Below are 23,215 nucleotides of genomic sequence, written 5' to 3' on the forward strand. Positions count from 1 at the left end.
AGTGATTTCAAATGGATGCTCCCAGCTCCCTCTGCACTACTGGATGGATTCACTGGTGTATTTATTGGGAAAATGTTCCATCGTGGCAGCATGGACAAAGGCATGAAATAGAGAGGAAGGCCCCAACAGCCCACTGAAAAAATGTCAGAAGTTCTACAAACGAAATAGACAACCTGGTCTTTGTAGTTAATTATCATACCAGTCCAGGAACAGCAAGGAAAATGAACACATCACAAGGAAGAATAGGATCCATACTCTAAATCCAGCATTGTTTTTGATTGCCTGTAAGGAAAAAGTTATCTCCATTACCACCACCACTAAACACGCAGCAGAACTTCAACAATGTGGTATCCTAGGGTGACCACGAGTGGTTTCACTCTTGTCTCCCAAAGAGAAAGGACAAAACTTGCCCTTAATAATCAGATGAATAGAAGTCATGTCAGCTTTACCTCTCTAGATTCATCACACAAGTTTCTCTCAGCATCTTAAAATTGGTCATTTGAATAAAAAAGTCCTAGGATCTGCCACGATGGAAATAAACCATCAATAACTACAGCAAAAGGTACAGCCTTAAAAATTATTTTCAAGTTCCAAAAGTGAAATTCTGTGATCAGAAGTAATTTGTCATTGTAATAAACATCATCTGACTAGAAAAAAAACCAAACACCCCAAAATCTGACAGCCCTTTCTGGAGGCTGATACAGAAGTGTCAGTATTTCAGTCTGGGATCAAGGACCAAACTTGTCCTTGGATTCTCCTGCCCAGAAATGAGACTTGCCTATTGCAGAGGCCTGGTTTTCTCTCGTTTCTCACGTTTATACAGGGAACAGATTTTTTGGGTGATAACAAACATGAGTGTGAGTGGCAGTTTTGTATTTATCACCTTTCTCTCCTGTTTCGCAGCATGGTTTAGGAAACTTTGCTCTAGCTACAAACTGAAAAATGAAGCAAGAAGTCCTCCTGCCATGTTTGATGATGCACCTTTTGGGAGAGCTCAGTGCTGTATAATTCATTCTCAATTTCCATATTCTCTGTCCTTTCAGGAAAGAGGGGGAAAAAAACACCCAACTGAAATAGCTTAATTTAGGAACTCTGCTTTTACTATTAGCTCCCAAAAGAAACCATATTTTCCTTCTAATTAGTAAGACAATGGGATGGATTTGTTGACTGGGAGCAGGTAAGATGCATTCAGCATGGTAAAGAGACTGTTCTCTTAAAGCTCAGCATTTGGCTCCAGTTTCAGCAATTTCAGCACTGCCTTTTATTCCTAGTCTGCAATTTCTCTTGTTTTTAAATAAGCTTCACAGGTGCTTAAATACCTAACAAGTGACCTTCAGGTTTCAAACTCAGTGGATTTCTGCAGACTGTATGTCTGTTAGTTATGGTGACAAAACAAGCAGTGCTGACTGGAGAACCTCAGCTGACCTGTGCAGTTTTACCACCACAACGTCCTGACACCCCAGCACACCCTGCATCCATACTAAGGTGAGCTCACATCTGCTATTTTAAGCAGAACTTGAGTAAAACTGAAAGTTAAACAAGTGAGTTGAAAACACAACTTAAGCTCATCACCTCTCGTATGTCTTCATTGCCTTCTTTGATATTCTCTGTCGCACCCACAACTAGCTGATGGATATTGTCGATATCAGTTTCCTGTTAAAAACATGAAATTGAGAAACAGTGATGAATGTTAGGAAAATGTACTTCCAAGGACTTGAGAGGTGAGCAGAACTCATAAAATCTGGTGTTATTAACATCCGTTTCAGTGATGCAAAGGTTTAGAGGCAATTAAGTTGTAATTTCTTTACCTGTGGTTCTATGAGCCTGCAGGTAGACCACCACAATCACAGAATGGTTCAGGTTGGATTCCAAGACCTCAAAGATCATCTAGTTCCAACCCCCTGCCATAGGCAGGGACACCTCCTATGCACAGATTGCTCAAGGCCTCATCCAACCTGGCCTTGAACACCTCCAGGGAGGGAGCACCAACAATGAACAAAAGTGTCTCATTTATGTTGGATCACATCTAACCTAACTTTGCCAGCTGTTTTGGAAGAGATGCCACCTTTCCAGGACGGATGCTATTAAGGTAACAGGACACTAATGCTGAGGCAGAGAGAACATTCCATTCCCAGTACATATTAATAAGTAACAACAGTAAATGTCTTAACTTTGCATTTGAAAGATGAACAGAAATGTCCCTTCACACTGGTGTCAAAAGCTTTGTTATGCTTATTATGTTTACATCCTGCATGCAACCAAGACCAATACCCCCAAGAAAATCCTCAAGCTGCTGTAGTATTAAATTATACTGACCTGCTGCAAGACTTTTTCAGTGAATATCTCTTGTAATCTGGAGATTTCCACCACTTTTCCTTCAATTTGTCTTGTTGACAAAGAACAGAAATACTCCATTAGAAACTAATGCAACATTTCCTGCTTCTGCAGACTCAGGTTCTCCAGCTCAGTATGGGGGCTCTTCAAACAGCAGGCCTGTTGTGTCAGCAGTCTGCTAGGCAGCAATGGCCTGGGATCAGTGTTCTGACTGTTCCTGGCTGGAAAACAACCAGCCTGCAGTGGGGCTTTGGGAAAGACCCCCAGTGATTTGCAGACAACCTGCCAGAGCTGCACCTATTTGCTTGGTTATTTTTTTTTGGTCTGGCATAACAGAATCCAAGCTGAACCCTTAGTAGTGAATTATGACTTACCCTTTTTATATGCTACTATCAAGTGTGAAATTCACCTTGCCTGGTATCTGCATGGGTCTCTGTGACTGCATCTCCCAACTGCTGTCCATGCATGCAAAGGACAACAGGGTATGGATGGAAATCATCTTCTGAAACTTAGCCGAAGCAGAGTGTAGGTGTCCCAGATGGAACCAGTGTGTCCCAGATGGAACCAGTGCTACTACAGGTAGCCTGTGTGCCACTCCGGGCCATTCTACACCATGGGGCAGCACAATGTGTAAGCTTGCAGAGTTTGTTTCCTGCACACTCCTATTTGTCCCTCCTTCTACCACATCGTTACAATTCACTAAGCCTGCAGCCAGTTCCCTGGGAGAGGCTGGCTGTATTACAGAACTGGTGGGTGTAGCTCTCTCTCATGGAGTAGAAAAACCTACCTGACTTCATCAAAGAGATTGTTCATTTCACCAACGAGTCTCTGGTTCTCCTGTTCAAACTGGAAAGGGAAGAAGGAAATCACACATGAGTTCATGCTTGGCCTCAAGGAACTTTCTTCAGTCCCTCCACCCCAATCAACCAACTTCTGCCCTACCAAGCAATCTGTTTATATTGTGTCTCAACTGGAAAGCTCTTCCAAGAGTTACTAATGCTGGCCTACAAGAACACCACCAATTGCTAATTTGCAGCCAGTCACCGCAGCATTTGTCAGTTCTCCACTAAGGAAACAAACCCCAAAACAATGCCAAGATTTTGCTCTAGTTACTTTGCAGTAGGGAAAAACTGAGTGCATGAAATCTGCCCTTTATTATGTGAGAAACTGGAGTGAGGAAAGCTTTCGTGCTTGCAAAAGCGTGATTCTCCTCGTGACATCTTTGCTTTGCAGTGTCCTTCACATTCTGCCTGTGCTGCCCATGGCATGATGTGAAGAGCTTTTACATTTGCTGCAATATGAAATATTTTTACATCTCTTCATACTTCACAAATGGATTTGCTTTAGTTATTCCAGCAGACTGCTTCCATTTAAAACTTGTAAGTAATCAGTGACACAGTTACATACACTTCCAGCACTGCGTTTTTCAAATGCAGGCATAAGCAGAAGGCTTCATATACAAAAATAAGCTTTGACTCGATGGTCAGACCATTCAGGATTCATCACAGGAGGAGTGATCATGCAGCAAGTACACTTTGCTGAAACAAAATCTGCACAGCCAAAATACAGTTAACTGTGCTGCTACCTTTGGTGATCAGCTCCTTACAGAACAATTCCTTATGCACATCACTTCAGCTGCTGATACATGCATCCCTGGAAACAATGCAGAGTGTTCTAGGTGAAACTACTGTCATACCAAGTACTTTCAGAATACCAAGACAGAAGAAACATTGTGTTTTACTCGGGATGAGGTGAGAGATCTAGTGCAACCACTGAGGAGTTTGTCTTGCTTCTCTCTCTCTCCCCACAGTCCACGTGCTACTGCTCAGCCATTTCACACTGTGACATCTTGACTAACCACTCTGCTCCTAAGCTTTCTGCTAGATGAACTGAAACGCACCACAAGAGCAGGTGAGAGGGCTGGCTTAAGGCAGAGCCGTATAGCAGGAGCTGAGGAGACAAAAGGCCAGCCACACTTGCACCCTTCACCTGCATCCACTCCACCGCTGCTGTTCCCCATTTTCCACAGTAACAGTTTTCATCAGGCTTTTCAGGATCTTGGAGGAACAATACCTGGCTCTCTGCCAACAGTAAATTAAATGTCAGCCTGTATGAGTGAGGGGGAAATGGTGACTGTGAAAAACCACAAATTTGTAGGTTCCACTTGGCAGAAGTGAGTGGGAAATGACAGGTATGTTTCACGAAGGGAAACAGTGAATCTCCCAGGACAAGGTTTATTGTCTTCTGACATAGATCACCAATGTCATGAAGAAAAGAAGTTTCCTTCAAATTTCTTTCTGTACTAGAGGTTCACTGTCTACCTGCTTGCCAAGAACAGCTTTCTCTCCTTGGTTAAAGGACTCCAGAGAGTCTAAGATCACAGATGAGGAGGAGAGCTGTCAGGCGCAGTCACATTCACTGCAGGGTAGAAGCCTTGGGGAAGGAGCTTAGCCCTATGGGTGGAGGAGGAACAAAGAGGAACACACTGCACAGCTCCCTGAAGTCTCACTGATCTCCACACTTGAAGGCTCTATGGTTTTGTTACATAAAATCATGTTGCAAAGTATTCAGATGTCATTTTCACTGCTGTCTGTAGTGTCTCCTCCTACAGAGCAAAGAGTTTGACTAATGCCACTTCACAGTGGCAGGTGGTTAAAGGTGTTCTGTCACTGCACTCCTTTACATTCAACCATTGTACATCACTGCTTTTAGTGGAATCACCTCAGAACAAAAAGCCAAGGAAGAGAGAAATGAAACAGCCACAAGATTTAGTCCTGAGTTGACTGGTTGGTCCCTAAGAGGCTAAAAGGGGGCAGCCAGCAGTAATTGTTTCTTCTGACTTCTGCAAGGATTAAGTATTTCTGCACAAATACTCAAGAGCAGAAATTCCCTATTTTGCTGCCTTAGTAAAACTGAGATGATAACTAATTTAGAAGGCAATTTTTCAATGAAGAAACAGTGAATGATTTTAATCCCTTACAAATAGCATAAATCCACTTGAGAAAGTACTCTTTACAAAACCCCTTTGATATTTAAAGCCCTGCACTGGCACAGAGTGCTTTAAAACTGCTAACTGAGCTCTGCAGTATGAAATGATGGCACAGACAGTGCTAAGACTGTGCTAAAACAGTCAACTTATCCAAAGGTTAGAGCCCAGAACACAACACAGAGCAGTGTCCCCCAGAGATTTACATGGTGGGAGCATAAACTTAAGCAATCAGCATAGCTCAGTGATTTGTGGCTTACTGAAGCAGGTTCTTTTCTGACAGTGAAATATTCTGTTAGCAAAGTATGGCATGAAGTGACAGACTGCTTAAGATGCATCTAAAAATCTACTGCATGCAAGAAATTATCAGTTATGCTACCCCAAGAGATAAGTCATATCTACTGTACTTGAATAGAAGACCAAAAAATGAGATAAAGTCAAGGAAAATGAGGTATTTTCACAACTTGAAGAGCAGAGCCAGATTTCTTCCCACTCAGTGCAACCACAAGACATCTGCTCACAATAACTATAAAACCCAATAATATACCTGTACTTGGGGTTCTAAACTGAAGTGTATTGTGCAAATCATACAATTGCCTGCAACCACTTTGAACAATGTAAAGCTCTCTCCTGTGGGCAAATCACTAATAGAAATTGCTGCTGTAACAATGTGATAGGGCTTTGAGTCATTATTTTCCCCACAGGAAGGATCATAGAACCATGTCTGAGAAATAAGTATGATCTGACACAACACATTCCAATTTAAAACCAACACAGCACTTTCTGCACTGTATCCTACCCTCTTCTAAGAGCTGCTGGATTTTTTGACTAACTTCAATGCAGTTGGTCCATGCTTCACAAATCAAGTGTTCAAAAAGAAGAAATTGCCTTCTCTCTAACAGCAAACATAATGCAAAGAAGAAAAAATAAACTGTCCTTTGAATAAATTCACTAGAGCTCTGAGGTTTTTTAGGAGCCTTTGATTCCTACTTTAAAAGCACCAAGTCAGTGTGAAGAGTTCATATGAGAAATGAAAAAGCAATCCATAGTCAAATACCTTATTTCCTCACATACTCTGGCAACTCATCTAAGTCATGAGGGTCTTACTCTGAAAGGATTTCATGGTAAAGAAATGTATTTTTTTATTCCCAGAGTATCATGGCAAGGGATGCATGGTGGGAGGCCTACCAAAAGCAATCCGACACTGAGCAGTCACTTACTAGTAAGTCCTCAATGCTTGCTTCCTCCTGCTCCTCTGGAAGCTTAGAGCAAGTGGGTTACTAATATTTTGAGTCTTCAGTGTTTAGGCACAATATGTAAAGAATTCTCTTTAAAAAGACAAAGAAAGCAGGACTGAGCCTTTATAATTCACACTGCTGCTCAAGAACAGCATGAGAGCATGAAAAGCAGCCTCTAAAGAACCTTTTCTCTTTGACAAACCATACCCTAATTACATGCAACTTACTTGTCCCTGATGGGAAGAGTGATGCAAGTGGTGTTTGAGAACACCTCTGATTACTGCCAAGGAAACTTCACATATCCATGCTGCAGCAGCCCTGTGCCTTAGTACAGCTCCCACTTGGAATACTGCACATCTGCTGGCTAGCTACAAACCAATTTTTCTTTCTTTATATAAAAGGTAGCTAACGTAGAGAGGGTTTGGAAGGATTTGAGCCATGTCCAAAAGGGCAGATTTCAGGAATAGAACAAAGTCTAAAAGGTTGTCAGTAATCATGACTACATCAGAAATGTTGTAGTACATCACTTCAACTGCAAGCAGAATTGGATCAAAATGTGCTGATAGCAGGGAAATGCGGAGAAGGTAAAACTCATGAGATTCTGTTGTGACAGAGAACTTGCAGCTGTTCCTTCTAGTAAATCAATCTGATTATAATAAAATAGGAATAAAATGAAGTATAACCCCATAGATTTTTCTAAAATAGCACAACTATTTAAGGTATGTCCTAGCAACAGTCCAAGTAAAAAACTCCACACTTTAGTATTTCAGAAGTTTCAAAATGCTTTTGCTGATGTTGCCTTGACTTCTATTGTTTCCTGACTAAAAATGCAATTAATAATTATAATTTTTAAAACAATTCTACTTCAACTGTTGAAAAATAGTTGCTACTGATTTCACAGCTCCATGGAAGTATTTTGTAGCAATTGAAAGTGTTACCAGCTGCTAGAAAAGTCATGTGCAAAAGGTGTATCTTGATATGGCATTATTCTGCATAAAATAAAAGCTGAAGATGAATTTGGGAGGATCTGCCCTTTTTTAATAATATGTATACAGTAGAAAACATAGTAAAACGGGCAATAAGACATTAGGATACACTTACCATTTGTATTTCTTCAGGTGACAGCTCATCCTCACCTTTGCCATCCCCCCACAATGCAAGGTTACTCTGGGCATCGGGCAGATTCCTGTCTGCAAAAGAACACCAAGCACTTGAGACAATGAAGGACACTAATGAGTAAAGTGCAAGAAGTTAATAAGGTGAAAAAAATTCACTTTGAATGCTGATGAAATTGTTACATCTCATTTGACACTAACTGAGATTCACAGCACAAAATTACACCAGTAGCCTTTAACTTCTAAACTGGGATAAAGGTTGAACTTCTGTTAATATGTTTAATCTTGAACTGCCAGGACTTTCGGTAAGATACTGACAGGGAAGGATGTAAACCAACTCAGACTGCTGTAAGATGTGTTAGGACACAAGACTATAGCTCAGGGCTCTAGGCAACCTTATCTAGTTGAGGATGCCCCTGCTAACTGCAGAAGGGGTTGGACCTTTGCAGGTTCCTTCCAACTCAGACCATTCTATGAGATTCTGTGATTTGTCTTTTAACAGGAAAAAAATGACAGCCTATAGGCAAACTATTCTATTCCAGTGAGACTCAACAGAACCAGCAGCTCCTCATTCCAAAAAGTCAAACCAGAATCTCTAATACATTTTTAGCATAGCTCCCACTGTAGGCCGCTCTGCTCTTCTCTAGCAAGACCTCACTTGAGTACTTTGTCTAGCTATGGGACTCCCAACATAAGAGGGACATAGATCGGCTAGAGCAGGTCCATAGCAGGCCAGAGATGATCAGAGGGCTGGAGCACCTCTCTTATGAAGACAGGCTGAGAGAGTTGGAGTTGTTCAGCATGGAGAATAGAAGGTTCTGGGGAGACCTAATAACTATATTTCAGTATCTGAAAGACTAAGACGAAGGCTGGAGATGGACTGTTTAGAAGGGCCTGTAGCGGTAGCATGAGGGGCAATGGTTTGAAACTGGAGCAAGGCAGATTCAGGTGGGACATCAGAAGGAAGTTCTGCACAATGAGTGCTGAGATACTGGAACAGGTTCCCCAGGGATGGTGACTGATGCCCTGTCCCTGGAAACATTCAAGATCAGAGCTGATGTGGCCCTGGACAGCCTCATCCAGTTGGAGGTGTCCCTGCTGACTGCAGGGGAGTTGGACAGGATGACCTTTGAGGGTCCCTTCCAACCTGATGCCATCTGTGGCTGTCTCACAGAGTTCCATCTGGTTACCAGAGTGCCAAACCTGCTGCATGCTGAGTGAGGGGTCCTCCCTGTAAGGCACAGGACTTGCATCTGATCCCACAAACTCTCACATATCATGTCTGCTTCATTGATTTCATATGTACTTCCCTTTGATTAAAGCTAATCATCTGCATAAATCTTAGCAGGCGTTGGGCATAAAAGATCTTGAAGGGCTATTTCTGAGATATTCCCCTCTGGAAGATTTATTTTTAGGCTTAATTATATGCTTCTGATTATAGATGAAGAAGTTAGAATGGGAAAGAAAAGAAACCATGTTCCAGGAACCTACTGCTTCTGAAGCTGTTCCAGCATCAGTGTTTCACATCCTAACAACAACAAAGCTCTGCTGAGGCCTCTCTTCCCCACAGGCTGCGATGTTTTCACAAAACCCAAACAGATTTGCACCACCCCACAATGGATCAAAGCTGAACCTGCTTTGACTTACCCAATGTAGTTTACAAATTAAAATACAGAACAGTTTTGTTTTCACTTTTTCACAGACTTCAGACTTCCCACTTAGGCCATTTTTCTTTATACATTTTAAAGCATTTTCATTTGTTTTGTTACAACCTTCAAGCCTAAAGGCTTCCAACTGCATAAGCAGCACTGATGCATCAACAATCAGATACTGACTTGTCTTGGGAAGCCTCTAACAGTAGTCCTATATATAAACAAATACATGAAATGGATTAGAAGCTTTCCTCTTTTTCCTTCACTATAATATTTGTGAAAACTCTTGGAAAATAAACATTAGTAAACAGGATTCTTGTGCTTCTCAACAATCAACCAGAGTGTACAATGACAACGTTACAAATGAAGGATGTGGATAAGAATATTGTACATTAAAAAACTAAACACATCACTACAAACAATAAACCAAAAAACACAGCCAAAACCCAAACCCTCAAATAACTTTGTTCTTTCTTACAAACAGTAAGAAATAAACCCAAGAATATCTTTAAAGATAGAAGAGATTCACTCTCTTTTCCATGGGGTACCATCAGTATTTCAAGTCTATTTACAGAAACACAAAACGTTATTTGTTTATGTAATCAAGGCATTTACATTATAGCCAAATGATAGTGAATTATTTACTGGATTCAAAGAAAATAAGATAATTCGTTTACAGAGACCAAAAAAACCCCAAAACCCTCCTGTTTTATCCCAGAGGAGCCAATTACTTTCAGGCATGGTCAAAACCCCAGCAGCTGCATCCGACATGATAATAAGCAAATACACTCATGGTAAGAGGTAAGTGAGAAACACACCTATCTCCCCAGTGTTCTTCCTGTCACTGTGGTATGTTTCTGGATACTGAGAAAGTTGTTCTGCAGCTTCCATGGAGCCAACATTAAAACTTTTCTACAAATCATCCAGCAAATGCCAAGCTACATTTCTTTTGCAGAAAGAGAAGCAGTTGGGGCATGACGGAGATACCAAGTAATGATCAATTCCTCTGAACCATTTTCCATGCTGAAAGGACACAGCTGCTAAGCCTGTGGACCAGTTCAAAAGCTACTCATTGTTTACATTTATTTCCAGAAGCTAAATGTCAAATTTGTAATATGTAAATAAATACTGTCAGCATATAAAAGCAATTTCCAGACAGACTAATTTCCTACCGTGAGGCATGTCCAGCATAATTCTAGTGTAAGCAGGTGCTGTGCCTCAAAACAAAAAGTAATCACATTTTACTTGGGTTTTGCCAAAAAACAGACAAAACCCAAGCTGTGCTGCAGCACAGCAAGCAGGACCTTCAGTTGTTCATCATAACATTCAAATTAAGGACAGGACCACAAGCACAAGCTGCTCTCAGAAGAACTAACTTTACCACTGAGGTATTTAACACAAGGGACCCAGGCATGCTGAGGATTGCTAATTCATACACACAATACAAATGATCACCATTCTCTAAAGCATCAACACCCTGAGGATGAAATAGTTTATTTCTAAACATGGCAATTTCTCCAGTTTCTTAAATATTTGAAAAAAGTTACTTGGAAAAAGAGAATTAAAATCAAAGGCTTTAAGATTTCAAGTGAACTTCTTGTTTCCTAGTCATCTTGTTCTTGATATTTTATTTCCATGCTCTGACAACCACCTACCAGCCAAGTCACAAGGCTGATTTCTAAAAGCAGCAGCAACCAACGCTTGCTCTTATGTGAGGAATCACAGGCTGTGTGCATTTACAAACTGCTGCAGATACATTCATTGTGATATGCAAGTGTCATGGTTTTCTCAAAGACCAGTCAGCAATCCCTAAGTATTGCATCAGTATCACTTATGTGACAGGTCCCCTGCTTTCTTGTTAAAAAATTAAAGCATAACATAACATACCTGAAAACTAGAGCAACTGAAATTAAAGTGCAATATTCAAAGCTTAACTTCTGTTTATTGCAATGGTTTGGTGTGTCCAAGGCAACCAAAAACCAGCATTTTCCATGGTGTGCCACAGACTTCTGGAGCTGAAAACTTCAATGACACTGTATGGTGGGAGCACAGGCTTTCAGAGATTGCAGAGACATCAGTAACGAGGCAAGAGCACAGGGCAGTGAAGATGCTACTGCTGCTGCTTCTCTGATGGCACCAGCTCACAGCTGCAAACCACTGATAACGTGTTAAGGTGAAACTCATCTATGCTGGCTACTATAAAAATGTAGTAAGCACTAGAAACGACACATAATCAAATCCTTTACTTACAATAAATTCAGTGTCAGGGTAAAAAAATAAAGGCATCCTGATAGGGCTGCAGAAGTACAAACTGGTGAGGAAGATAAGCAGTGCCCCATCAGAACATGAAACCTTGAACATGCTGTGAGGTAAATTCAGCATCAGAGACTTCACCCAGAAACGAAGTACCCACTTCACATGAATTCACCTGCTGCATGGCCCTAAAGGCACCAGCACAAGGGACTTAACTCTTCCAAGAAAAATCACCACAGCAACAATAAGTGATTATCAGAATAATGTGGTCATGCAGTGCGTTTCTTCTGTCTTGATGAAGTAGCCTAATGTCATATTTCATACAGTTTCTGTTTCTCTCAAACACCAAAACTTAAATCAAAAATATCACACTAAATCACAGAGTACCTTGGACTCTGCTAGACAGCACAAGCAGGAGAATTCAAGCCAGGGAAAGCAACTTGAGAACAACAGAAAAGATTTCTTTTTGGGTATGAAACCTGACACTATCTGCACAGTGGTGTTAGGGGTAAAAGGCACTCTGCAACTGAGTTCTGCCAGAGCACACACCCCAGGACAGACTTGAAAGGGCTGAGACAAGGGACTTAAATGTCTCAACCTCAAAAGCAGGCCAACAAGGAATCACAGAATGATAAGGTTGGAAGGGACCTCTGAAGATCATCTAGTCCAATCCTGCTGCTAGAGCAGGGTCACCTAGAGTAAATCACCCAGGAGCACATCCAGGTGGGTTTTGAATGCCTTCAGAGAAGGAGACTCCACAACCCCTCTAGGCAGCCTGTTGCAGTGCTCTGCCACCCTCAAAGTGAAGAATTTTGTTCCTTATGTTCACATGGAACCTCCCATGTTACAGAAACAATACTCACAAGTCCTGTCAACAAGACTACCAGCTGAAATGACCCCAGAGGCAGAGATACTGCTTTGGATTTCTGGCTACCTCCTTGCCCACTGGAAGATGAGATGCAGTCCTTCCAGTGGGGCAATTCAATGCTGTGGAGAACATCATCTGCAAAACTGGTGGAATGGCTCTGGCCATTCCCTCTATGAGCACATATTGCCTTGAGCTCTTACTGTAGAAGTGTTCAACTCAGGGCCTCTATGCTTAGCTACAAGCTAGAAAATGTTCCCAAAAAGTAGTTTAACTACTTTCAAACTCCTTGCCAGGAGTAAAAGGAACATGGAAAAATCAGACAGATCTCAGCAGATATGCAACCTGATGGATATTGATAAAAATACCTTAAAAGGACAGAGTTCACACAGAGTTCATTGAGAGAATGAAGAATCCAGCAAGGGATAAGATTTTTTTAGCTGGCTGAAATAAGTATGTGAAGAAGTTTTTCAGATTTTGCTTCCTCAGTCTCACAATGTACTTCACAAAAGCCTGACAACTCGGGCAAGATGAAAATAGAAAAGGTGCAAGTCACAGGAACGGTCCCTTGTAAACGTGAAGAAAGTACTATTGAACTGACAGGCCTTGCCGCAGAAAGTGAAATAGAACTGTGTTTTATTCTTACCTTTGCTCTCCTCAGCAGAAAGTTTTTCTTCAGAATCGTCCACAGGATTCTGTGAAGGTTTATCATCAGCAGACAAAGGGGATTTGGGCACATTGCTCTGCTCAGGTTCAAGTCTGGAGCTAGAAGCAGAAGGTTTACATTAACTGATGATACAGAGTTGAATCTCTAAAACGAGAACCAGAGATTAAATTTGACAGTAACTCTTGCAAACTTCACATTGAAGATTTCCCAGTCAAGATACAAAATGTACTTTCAGTGACATGTTACCACAAAAGGCAAGAAAGCATGGATAGCATTCCTAAACAAAACACAGTCAGTGTTCAGAGCTGAGGAGAACTCTATTGCATAAAACCAGAGATAATGAACTTAGCTCCCTTTCAAAAAATCCAGTGTATTGCAACAGGTAGGTTTTAAAAAACCCAAAACAAACACTGTGGTCATACTGAAAATTCTTTGTAGCACCCATAGGCAACACCGTTACTATACACTCCACCACTAGATATCTCCTGCATCTAAATCCCTGCTATGTAATTATAACACAAAGGCAATGAAAAAGATGAGAAGCATACTCAGTGACGATGTTAAGCATCTGTCAAGTACATCTCACTGTGCCACCAAAAAAGTTTACAAGTAATGGCAACATTTTCTTCCCAGTAAAATTCTGTGGTTTCCTGCTTTCTAAAACGAATTCTGCTTCATGACAGTTAAATGCTGGTAGAGAAGCTAAAGGACAATATGAAAAATATAAAGCAATGTGCTGAATCACCTGCTGTGCCACCTTCATCACTTCCTCCTCTCTTAAATATAATCAACAGCTAATCTCATTACAATCTGAAATCTTCTCCTGATGCCTAACAGAATGTGTTGCATTTTGTGTTCCTTTCCTTCTTTATATTGTGTCTAAATTCTAACCCATAATTAGAAAATTCTGAGAAAAACAGAGTATAATGAATTAGTCATTGTGGAGTGACTATGTAATTTAAGCAAGAAAAAGAGTAAAAGGGAACCTTTCTTAGCTGTAAAAATTCTACAAGTACTGGGCTTTTAGTGATTTTTACAAAAAAAGAACATTTCTTCTCTCATCTCCTCCCTCTCAAGTCCCTGGTTTGCCTAATAATGAGGAAAAGAAAGACTTATCTGGATGTCCATGCAATTCAAATAATAGTTCTGATACTAACAAAACATCAGTTCCCCAGACAATAAAAGTATCAGGTCCATTTGAATAATTGCATGCATAATTCAGAAGATAATGTAATGGAAAAAGAAGCTTTAAATTGAAATGCAGTTCTGAATATCAATAAACATGAAACCTGAATCACAACCAAGTACCTTTATAGAAAAAATCTGCTTGTGTGTCTATTTCTCAGCTTTTCATTCTGGGGAACTGGTCCTTTGCAACTGACAGAACTTTTTAATCAAAAAATATGAATTAATACATAAAGGCAACTTATGTAAGAAAATTGTAACAAGCAACTTGTAGAACAGCTTAGGATGTTTATAGACATAGAAGGAAATGCTATGAAGTACATTTCCACTGCAAACCTTTCAGTATTGTCTGACAGGCACATTGTAAGTTGACTAAATGGCAACAAAGAAGAGCTGCACTAGGGTTAATTTACTTTTAAAGAAACACATTCCTTCGTTGTCTGTTGTGTTCACTTTGCAGAGTATGCTAATGCACAAAGTTTTCAATTAAAAATGAACAAAACGCCTGAGCTGCACTACTCAAAGAATGCTGAGTTCACTGAGGTGATGGAACATCTCGTTATCACATCCAGTGTCTGCTCAAATCCTCAGGGAAATTATGAATCAGCCAGGTGAAGGCATATGAAAAAAACACCATTTCTCTTCAAGTCATCACAAAAATTTGTTTATGCCCTGTGATTTATTTATATTGCATTCTAATTTACATGACAATTTAGTCATTACATCACATCTGCAATGCACAGAGACTCCACCTGGCCAACATCTGTTTTTCTAATTCTTACACCCATTGAAAGAGGCAGAGGTATCTTCTAATAACATATAAAAGGAGTGTGTCTCCTGGGTGATTGTTTAATGCCTTATTGCTCTATTTAAGCAGTACTCAAACTTCTGAAATAGCTCTTTCATTGCTCCACATTTCGAGTGCATCCAGCTGAGCTGTTTTCTCTGTTTAGTCTGAGAAATTTTGAACCTGGGAGAGAATTCTTTGAGACCTATTAGAAATATGCGGGATTTCATTCCAATTATTTTCTGCAGAGTATTACTTAGTGGGACACACAAAAATATTTGGTCGCATTTGTAGAAGCCCAGTAGGTTTATGAGCCCACATTTTACTGATTTGTTGATTTACACAAATGAGAGTTACTGCACTGTATTGGCACTCTGCTGTGTACAAGAGCAATTTCACATGCCAGAAGTAACAAAGAGCCCTAGAATGCACCTACTGACAGCAGAAGTTGCTCATCCAACTACGGATTTCCATGAAAAGAGTATTTTTGGAATCTAGACATGAATAATAGTTTGGTTGAATGTCCTACAAAGGAAAGGCATAGTTCAACTCTTTTTTGACACTACTCACAGTCTCTTCTTATCTATCACTCGCTTTACTCGGATGGCTCTTTGTTCGGAATACAGCTTACACACTCCTGTTCAAGACAGCAAGAAACACAGTTTCAGGTGAGAAGAACACGATTTCTTTCTTGGAATATACAATCAGTCAATTTGAACTATTCAATAAATACTCAGTACTTTTTAAGTAATCTTCAATGAAGTCCAAGACAGCTGTTCTATGCTCCTTTACCTGAGTGGATTGGACATCTTTGTGTGCTGAAATACAAAAAAGAAATATATTACACAAACCTTTCACTCAACTGCACAAATTTTGCATTTTCAGTTGATATGCAAGTTATATTCCAGAGCCTATTAACATTTTATATGTTACATATTTTAAATAGAGCTGTATTTAAATATAGGTTCTGTAAGACAGCAAATCCTTACACCAAACCACAAGCTGAAAACAACTTGTGTAATACAGTATTTTATTATTTGTTATAGAGCCCACTGAGTCATTATATCAAATGGATTTCTGAACAAGAACACACAACACCAAGCTAAGCGTAGTGAAACAGAGCAAGAGATTTAAATTGCTTAAAATATTGAACAGTGTATATACTACACAGAAATCTTTGGGATTTATTGTGTCAAGCTTTATCTTAATTCAAGTATACTAATATTTCTTATTTTGATATTATGTAGCTCCTATGCATGCATAACTTTCAATGATTCTGAGTAATGCTACAACTATGTTTAGACAGCGTTTCAAAGCTGATGGAAATTTAGGCTCGAGGTGAGGAGAAAGTTCTTCACTGAGAGAGTCATTGAACACTGGAATGGGCTGCCCGGGGAGGTGGTGGAGTCGCCGTCCCTGGGACTGTTCAAGGCAAGATTGGACGTGGCACTTGGTGCCATGGTCTAGCCTTGAGCTCTGTGGTAAAGGGTTGGACTTGATGATCTATGAGGTCTCTTCCAACCTTGGTGATACTATGATACTGTGTGATACTGTGAAATCTTTGGTATATTGGTAATACACACACACAGAGCCAGTCAACCTGAAAATGACAAAATAGAAGCTCTCTCTACAACTGTCATAAGATATAGTGTGGTAAAGGCATGATCCTATACTCAAGTTGTCAAAAACACTACTACTTTACCAGAATTCTGTTAAAGTTATAATTATTCAAACTTTGAAAGACTGTATTTGTAATACTCTACAGGTGGACAAGCTAGAAAGAGACAGCCATTTAAATTAGCGAGCTTTGGTTCAGGCCTCTGTGCCAGAGTCCTAAATCACTGTTCAAGTAGGAAAGATTTAAAGTCTATCTTTTTTGACACTTGCTGTATTTAAACAAATAAAATATTTTGCTCTGGCTTCTCCTTCCACTAACATTAAAGAAAATTAAGTGCAGTACTAATCAGCCAGTAGGATTATACAGATGCAAACAAAGACGTGATGAGTTTTCACCATTCCCTTTCCAAAAGCTTTTCAGATTCACCATCCAATATTCACCATTATATTAGCTTTTATCAACAGTAAATCTTTAACAATCAAAATCAATAAGTAAGAAAAAGCATTTAAGAGCTGCTCAATTTACCTTCTGTTCTCAGCTGATGAATGGCATCAGCACATGTCCTCATAAATATCTGAGCATCTTGATCTATCTGGTCACGCTCTGTATCTGTCATCCTCACGTACTCAGACATAGTATGGCTGAGAAACAAGACAAACTGTTACTTAAGAAATCCCCAACATAAAAATCTACAAGTACATATTTTAGACTTTCTTCTCACTCACAGAAGTTCTCTGCATCATCAGTTTCCACAGAAGTAAAAAGCCCAAACCCATCACTGATAACTTATTTTTTACAATGTTTTTTGACTAGCAAAAGATTTATATAAATCAATGTATGCTATCATCTTGGGCATAATCAAATACCTAGCAGAGAATGTACAACTACGAAATGCATTTAACCCTCAGTAAGAAAACAGTTTAAATTATTTAAGTTCCTTTCCTTTCAGACAAAGTTCTAATGTTAAGTAAGAGTACTGCTACTTAATTAGACCCTCCCTTAGTAAGGGAGGGACTACTAACAACATGAGTCACTCACAGTATTGGCAACTTACTCAGTGTTTCATTATTTATTATTTTTCCAAGTTTTCTCTGTTATTACCAATACAAGCCCTCCAGTTTTCAGCCAAGTGACAAGAAATAACGACACACCTGGAAAGATTGAAAGAGAAGCTTCTGTATGTGTCCCTCTGTCTTTCAATAGACCAGTTTCAACCTTCTTTCCATCCTAACTCCTGCTTTCAGTGGAAGATAAAACCACATCTCTGGTACAGTTAAAGCTCTCAGAAGATCTGTCCCAAGGAGAGAAATGTGGTATGCAGGATCAAACAGGAAAGAGGACGTGGAGGACCTCTCCTATGAGGACAGACTGAAAGAGTTGGGGGCTGTTCAGTCTGGAGAAGAGGAGGCTCCGAGGTGACTTTATTGCAGCCTTTCAGTATCTGAAGAGGGCCTACAAAAAAGCTGGGGAGGGACTTCTTAGGATATCAGGGAGTGACAGGGCTAGGGGGAATGGAGCGAAACTGGAGATGCATAGGCTCAGAATGAACGTGAGGAGGAAGTTCTTCACCATGAGACTGGTGAGATCCTGAAATGGGTTGCCCAGGGAGGCAATTGAGGCCCCATCCCTAGGGGTGTTTAAGGCCAGGCTGGATGAGGCTGTGGGCAGCCTGATCTAGGGTAGGGTGTCCCTGCCCATGGCAGGGGGGTTGAAACTAGATGATCCTTGTGGTCCCTTCCAACCCTGACTGATTCTATGATTCTACAATTCTAGGTCAAAACAAAAAGCAGAAAAAAAATCAAGGTGCAAGAGAAAGCAAATGAACCCAGGTGAATGGGAGAGGATAAACGCGCTGCATCACTGGTTTCACGTGTTTTGCTATTCAATTATTTTATAGCTAACAGTTATAACAAGAAGGAAGAAGCTGAATAAATGATTACTAATTCTCAAGCTTTTCTGTACTCAATTTAGGTATATCAGTTAAATCTTTACAGTTTGGCAAAATGGCTCAGGGCCTTAGTTTCAATTACTCTTTCTTCTCATTGCTAAAAATCTTCCTCTAAAATTGAATTAAAGGCATCCTCTCTGTAGCAAGATATTTTATGGATGCCAAAAATAAAACCTCCATAATTAAAGAACTTATAGCCTACAAAAGTAAGGTCAAAGAAACAATTAGGAGCTTGGATGTTAACACACTATGAAGAAGTTTGAAAAGGCTTGCAATAACTCAACTTAGTAACTCAAAAGCTGAATTTCACCATTGTGCTATGGTTGGAAAAACAAACAGAAGGACTGACAGAATACAAAGTAGTTACATTTCATTAACAAAATTAAACCTACCTAAATTCCAGCACAGTCTTCTAATATTAAATAGTTTTAAAATTCTACTCAGGAACTCAAAAGTTATTGAAAGTGCTCATTTGAACAAGTGAGGCATTTGTTAAGACTGACAGCATGGGTGCTAGCTATGATCCACTTTGCATCCACAAAGTGAAACAGCATAAGCAACCTAGTAGTAGAGAATTTGACAGCCCTAACTATTTTAAGTTTCACCTTAAAAGACAGGATCAACTGCAGTCACAGGTAAGACCTAGAGGGTAATTTTATGGTTTAATAAAAGAAATTACTTATTTTTTCCTCTCCTTAGTTAATACCTGAGTTGTGAGGAGGTGGAAAAAAAATAAAATCCCTGAGGGGGGTTGGAACTAGAATGATCCTTGTGGTCCCTTCCAACCCTGACTGATTCTATGAATGAGCTGTGATAACTGATTAAAAGAAAGTTTATGGAAAGAATGTTAAAAACACTTAGGAACCAAAACAGCTTGGACATATTTTTACTCCTCTTAATTTTTTTTGCACAATACTGTTAATAAAATACAAGGAGTAACCAAAATTTAACCACTGTATGCTCTTACTGCAGTAATTTAGTTTCTCAGCAGTACACCCAGCTATTTCTGTATTAAATTGGGAGCTCCACCTAGTGTTGTTTATGACTCATTTCAAGAGGAATTGAAAAGCAGAGAGTTGGTGATAACGTACAGCAGCACACTGCTTGTGCTCACTGTTTGGAAAAGCAGCTCCTCACACACCTTGCAGACAGAATTGCCACCCCTAGCGCCAAGCTTTATTTTCACTGGCATTTACTACAGATAGCTCTCATGGCCCTACACTTATAAAACACACCCAAAATCTTGTTGAAACAACAAAATACAGTTTTTAGAATTTCAGGGAGACAAAGAAAGATGCCATAAGTCCTCTGACAACTTACTTAGGTGATTTAGGTGACTTTTTGATATCACTGACTGAATAGCATCGCTGTCACTGTAACAGAACCTTTCTGACCAATGAGTTGTTTCTCAGACCAAGCCTATAGATAAGCAGATGGCTCATCCATTCCCATTATCTTCCCCTGGGGGATGGATATCTATCCAGGTAACACTCCTATTTGGTATCTGTGAAGCCTTTTGGAGAAAGGTGTAGAACTGCCTTAGGCCTCTGTCTTCAACCCACTATCACTTTGGCCCACATTTGCTCTAGCATGACTACAGCACCAGCTTAGCTTCAGCCAGGTTTATGAAACAGAGCTGTCTCATCCCAGGCAATATTGCATTTATACTGAGGAACTACAGAAACAAAGCACAGGACATTGGGAGGCTTCAGAGGATCCTTTAAAAGAGAATGCTACACTGTTTCATTTGGAAATAGAATCACGGAATGGTTTGGGTTGGAAGGAACCTCCAAAGGGCATTGCCACAACCATCCACCTTAGTCACCTCACAAACAACTTGATGGCATTGAAGTGGAAACTTCACTTAGTAGAAGTTTTTGGCATCTTCAAGAAAAGTGCACCCCATCATCATTATGCCTATAGATTTTTGAGGCAGTTCACTTTATGAATCTGAAAATAAATATTTAAAATACAATGCAGTTACCTGTAAGCATTGATGTAATCCTTTCTGTGTTGCAGAAGAAAATCTTTCAGCTTTCCAATATGAGAAATCTAAAGAAGTAGAAATCATAATTAAACTTCAGCCAAATAACTGATTTTTGTGTTTAAAACTCAGTATTCCATACTTTACACATGCATTTGTAGCATTTTATTATTCAAATTAGAGAATAATTTTCATTTAATACAAAAAAATCTGTACAAAATGTTCACATTTTGCAAGCAGGCAATACATAAAAATCTGAATGAAAATGTAACTCAGAGAAAAGTAGTGAAAGTTCAAAAAAGCATAAACACTAAGTGCAGCCACAATATTAAGCATGAAAATACTAAATATGATAATAAAAAACATTAGGCAAGATGGTAATCCAGAACCTAATGCACATTTTAGAAAATAAATCCAGTTTAGAAGATCATGCAGAGAAGTTTTAAATATGTTACTGTTAAAAATATTGGAACTTCAGTTATTAGAACTTCTAAAGCTTTCTGGTTTTGCTGTACCAGTGAAGAGTTTGTTCCCACATTAAAGTATTATCTCTGTCATCAGATTGTCATCAGTAATTTTTGTGAGAGCACACATCCCCGTCACATTATTTCTGGATTTCTACTTCACTATGGGCACATTTTACTACAAATTCACTTGATTTTCTCTATTAAAGATCTTTAAAAAGATCCTCTGAGAGGATAGGTTGGACTGGATGATTTTCGAGGTCTCTTCCAACCTGGTTGATTCTATGATTCTATGATTCTATGACTCCTAAAAATCTGAAAGAACTTTTGTAAACCTTAAGTCTGATTTAAAAGATTTGGTGTAGCCTAAGATGCCTCTTATTTCAGAAAATGAAGGAACTCCAGAAATCTAGTCTAATTGGCCAAGGAAATAAGATGACTGCCACGATAACTTCCCTTGGCAGGTCCTGAAGGAAATATGATGGAGGAGGGGGAGAAATATATACATTAGTGGTATACATTTTCAGAGGGAAGGAGGCAAGGGGAATCCTTCTAAAGCATGTTCTTAAATATTCTTTAACAATTCAGTGTATGAAAGCATGCAAGGTATTTGACAAAACAATAGTTCTTTTAGTTTATAATCAAAATAAAGGTGGTTTACTCCATGTATCTGGGAAAGAAAGCATCAGAAGCCGTTCAAATCTTATATCCTATTGTCATGCAAATGCTCTTTGTAATTAAACAAAATACAACAAGAAAACAAAACACCAAAAAAAGTAAGAAAGAACACACAACAGTTTGGATAAACAGGACATTAATCCTCTCAAATATTTCATTAAGCAGCTACTTGAAAAAAAGAAAAGAGGGGGGAAATATACATGGTAAGACCATGGTGATTTGTGTACCTAAAAAGAAGTGTTTCCTTGTGCAAACAAATATGCATACATTACCCTGTTATTATTTGCTGTTTCATTTTTACTACAACTCATTATATTAGATAAAAACTTTCCCAGTGCTCATGTTTAAAGTTTTCCATGTGATTAGCAGCATGGGTACCTTCACCCCGTTCACAACAACCCGTTCTGTTTGTACCTCTAGCAGACTGCAAGTTTCCTAAAGTGTGTTAGCACCACCATATGCAGCAAGATGGGAAATGCTGAAATCACTACATGGTCAAAGAGGCACAAAGAGTAAGCTAAAGCATTACATTCTGCAGATGTTCCTTCTCACTGCAACTTATTTTTTGTACAGCAATCTTTTTCAGCTCTGACTTTGTATGTCATGAAATTTGCTAAATAGGTAAAGTTTGCCTATGAAAACAAAACATTTAAAATAGTCAGATAGTGTTTCAGTAGAACAATGGTACTTAATAGGCAGAAAAGAGTACTACAGAAGGCAAAGTAGAAACATAAAACAAAGAAACACATTTCAAACCATTTACATTAACATGTGAACAAAACACTAAACTAGAAAATAGATTAGCAAAAATGTATAAGTGATAAATCTCAATATTACTGCAATAGCTACAATTTAGGAGTGATTAACAAGCAGAAAGAATCAGAATGACAAGCAAGAACACTGTCTTACAGTAATTAATTCATCTAGTCACAAAGAGCATTCTATTTAGGCTAAAATTGTCATCGTGTGTTTGAATTGCACTGACCCCACTTTGCCTCTCCTTCATTTGTAAAGCTATTTTCATGAATTTAGAATGACACCATTATGCCCATACTCACATTAAGCTCTTGGTTCCCAAGATTTGCATCAGAAGTGAGACTTCTTATTCTACTTTCCCTCAAATTCTAACAGCATCTTCTATGATCTTGCACTGCTATTTCTCTTTTGCCTTTTCTTACCGTGTACTACTGGCAGAGTTCTGAATTCAATTTGTCATTGCCATATCAACACTCAACCATTTTCACAAAAGAAAAAAAAGGTGTTCTCACTAGCATTAAAGAAAATGTGAACTTTATTTATTTAAAAGAATTTTTTGGTACAATTCTTTAATCTTCTGCAGACAAAAAATACTCCCAATAATACAAATATAAATCCCAAAGATGCCTCCAGGGTCATGAACCTGCAATTACTTTTGTGTTATCAGAGGCACACCACACACTCT

The 23,215-nt window shown here is 39.2% G+C and overlaps 1 protein-coding gene across 1 annotated transcript in view; it reads right to left on the bottom strand.

Moving 5' to 3' along the window:
• Nucleotides 1–44: 44 nt before the first annotated feature.
• The window catches only part of STX18 (syntaxin 18), a 46,559-nt gene continuing 23,388 nt past the window's right edge, over nt 45–23,215 (bottom strand). The window contains exons 2-11 of the mRNA XM_064151458.1: nt 20,633–20,700; nt 17,226–17,341; nt 15,823–15,900; nt 15,653–15,719; nt 13,090–13,208; nt 7,660–7,748; nt 3,122–3,180; nt 2,317–2,386; nt 1,573–1,653; nt 45–282 (exon numbers count right to left, since the gene is read on the bottom strand). Of these exons, the coding sequence (XP_064007528.1) occupies nt 187–282; nt 1,573–1,653; nt 2,317–2,386; nt 3,122–3,180; nt 7,660–7,748; nt 13,090–13,208; nt 15,653–15,719; nt 15,823–15,900; nt 17,226–17,341; nt 20,633–20,700 (843 nt within the window). The 3' untranslated portion in view covers nt 45–186. The remainder of the gene's footprint in view (nt 283–1,572; nt 1,654–2,316; nt 2,387–3,121; nt 3,181–7,659; nt 7,749–13,089; nt 13,209–15,652; nt 15,720–15,822; nt 15,901–17,225; nt 17,342–20,632; nt 20,701–23,215) is intronic.

The sequence above is a fragment of the Pogoniulus pusillus genome, chromosome 11 (genome assembly GCF_015220805.1).
Source record: "Pogoniulus pusillus isolate bPogPus1 chromosome 11, bPogPus1.pri, whole genome shotgun sequence".
Lineage (NCBI taxonomy): Eukaryota > Metazoa > Chordata > Aves > Piciformes > Lybiidae > Pogoniulus > Pogoniulus pusillus.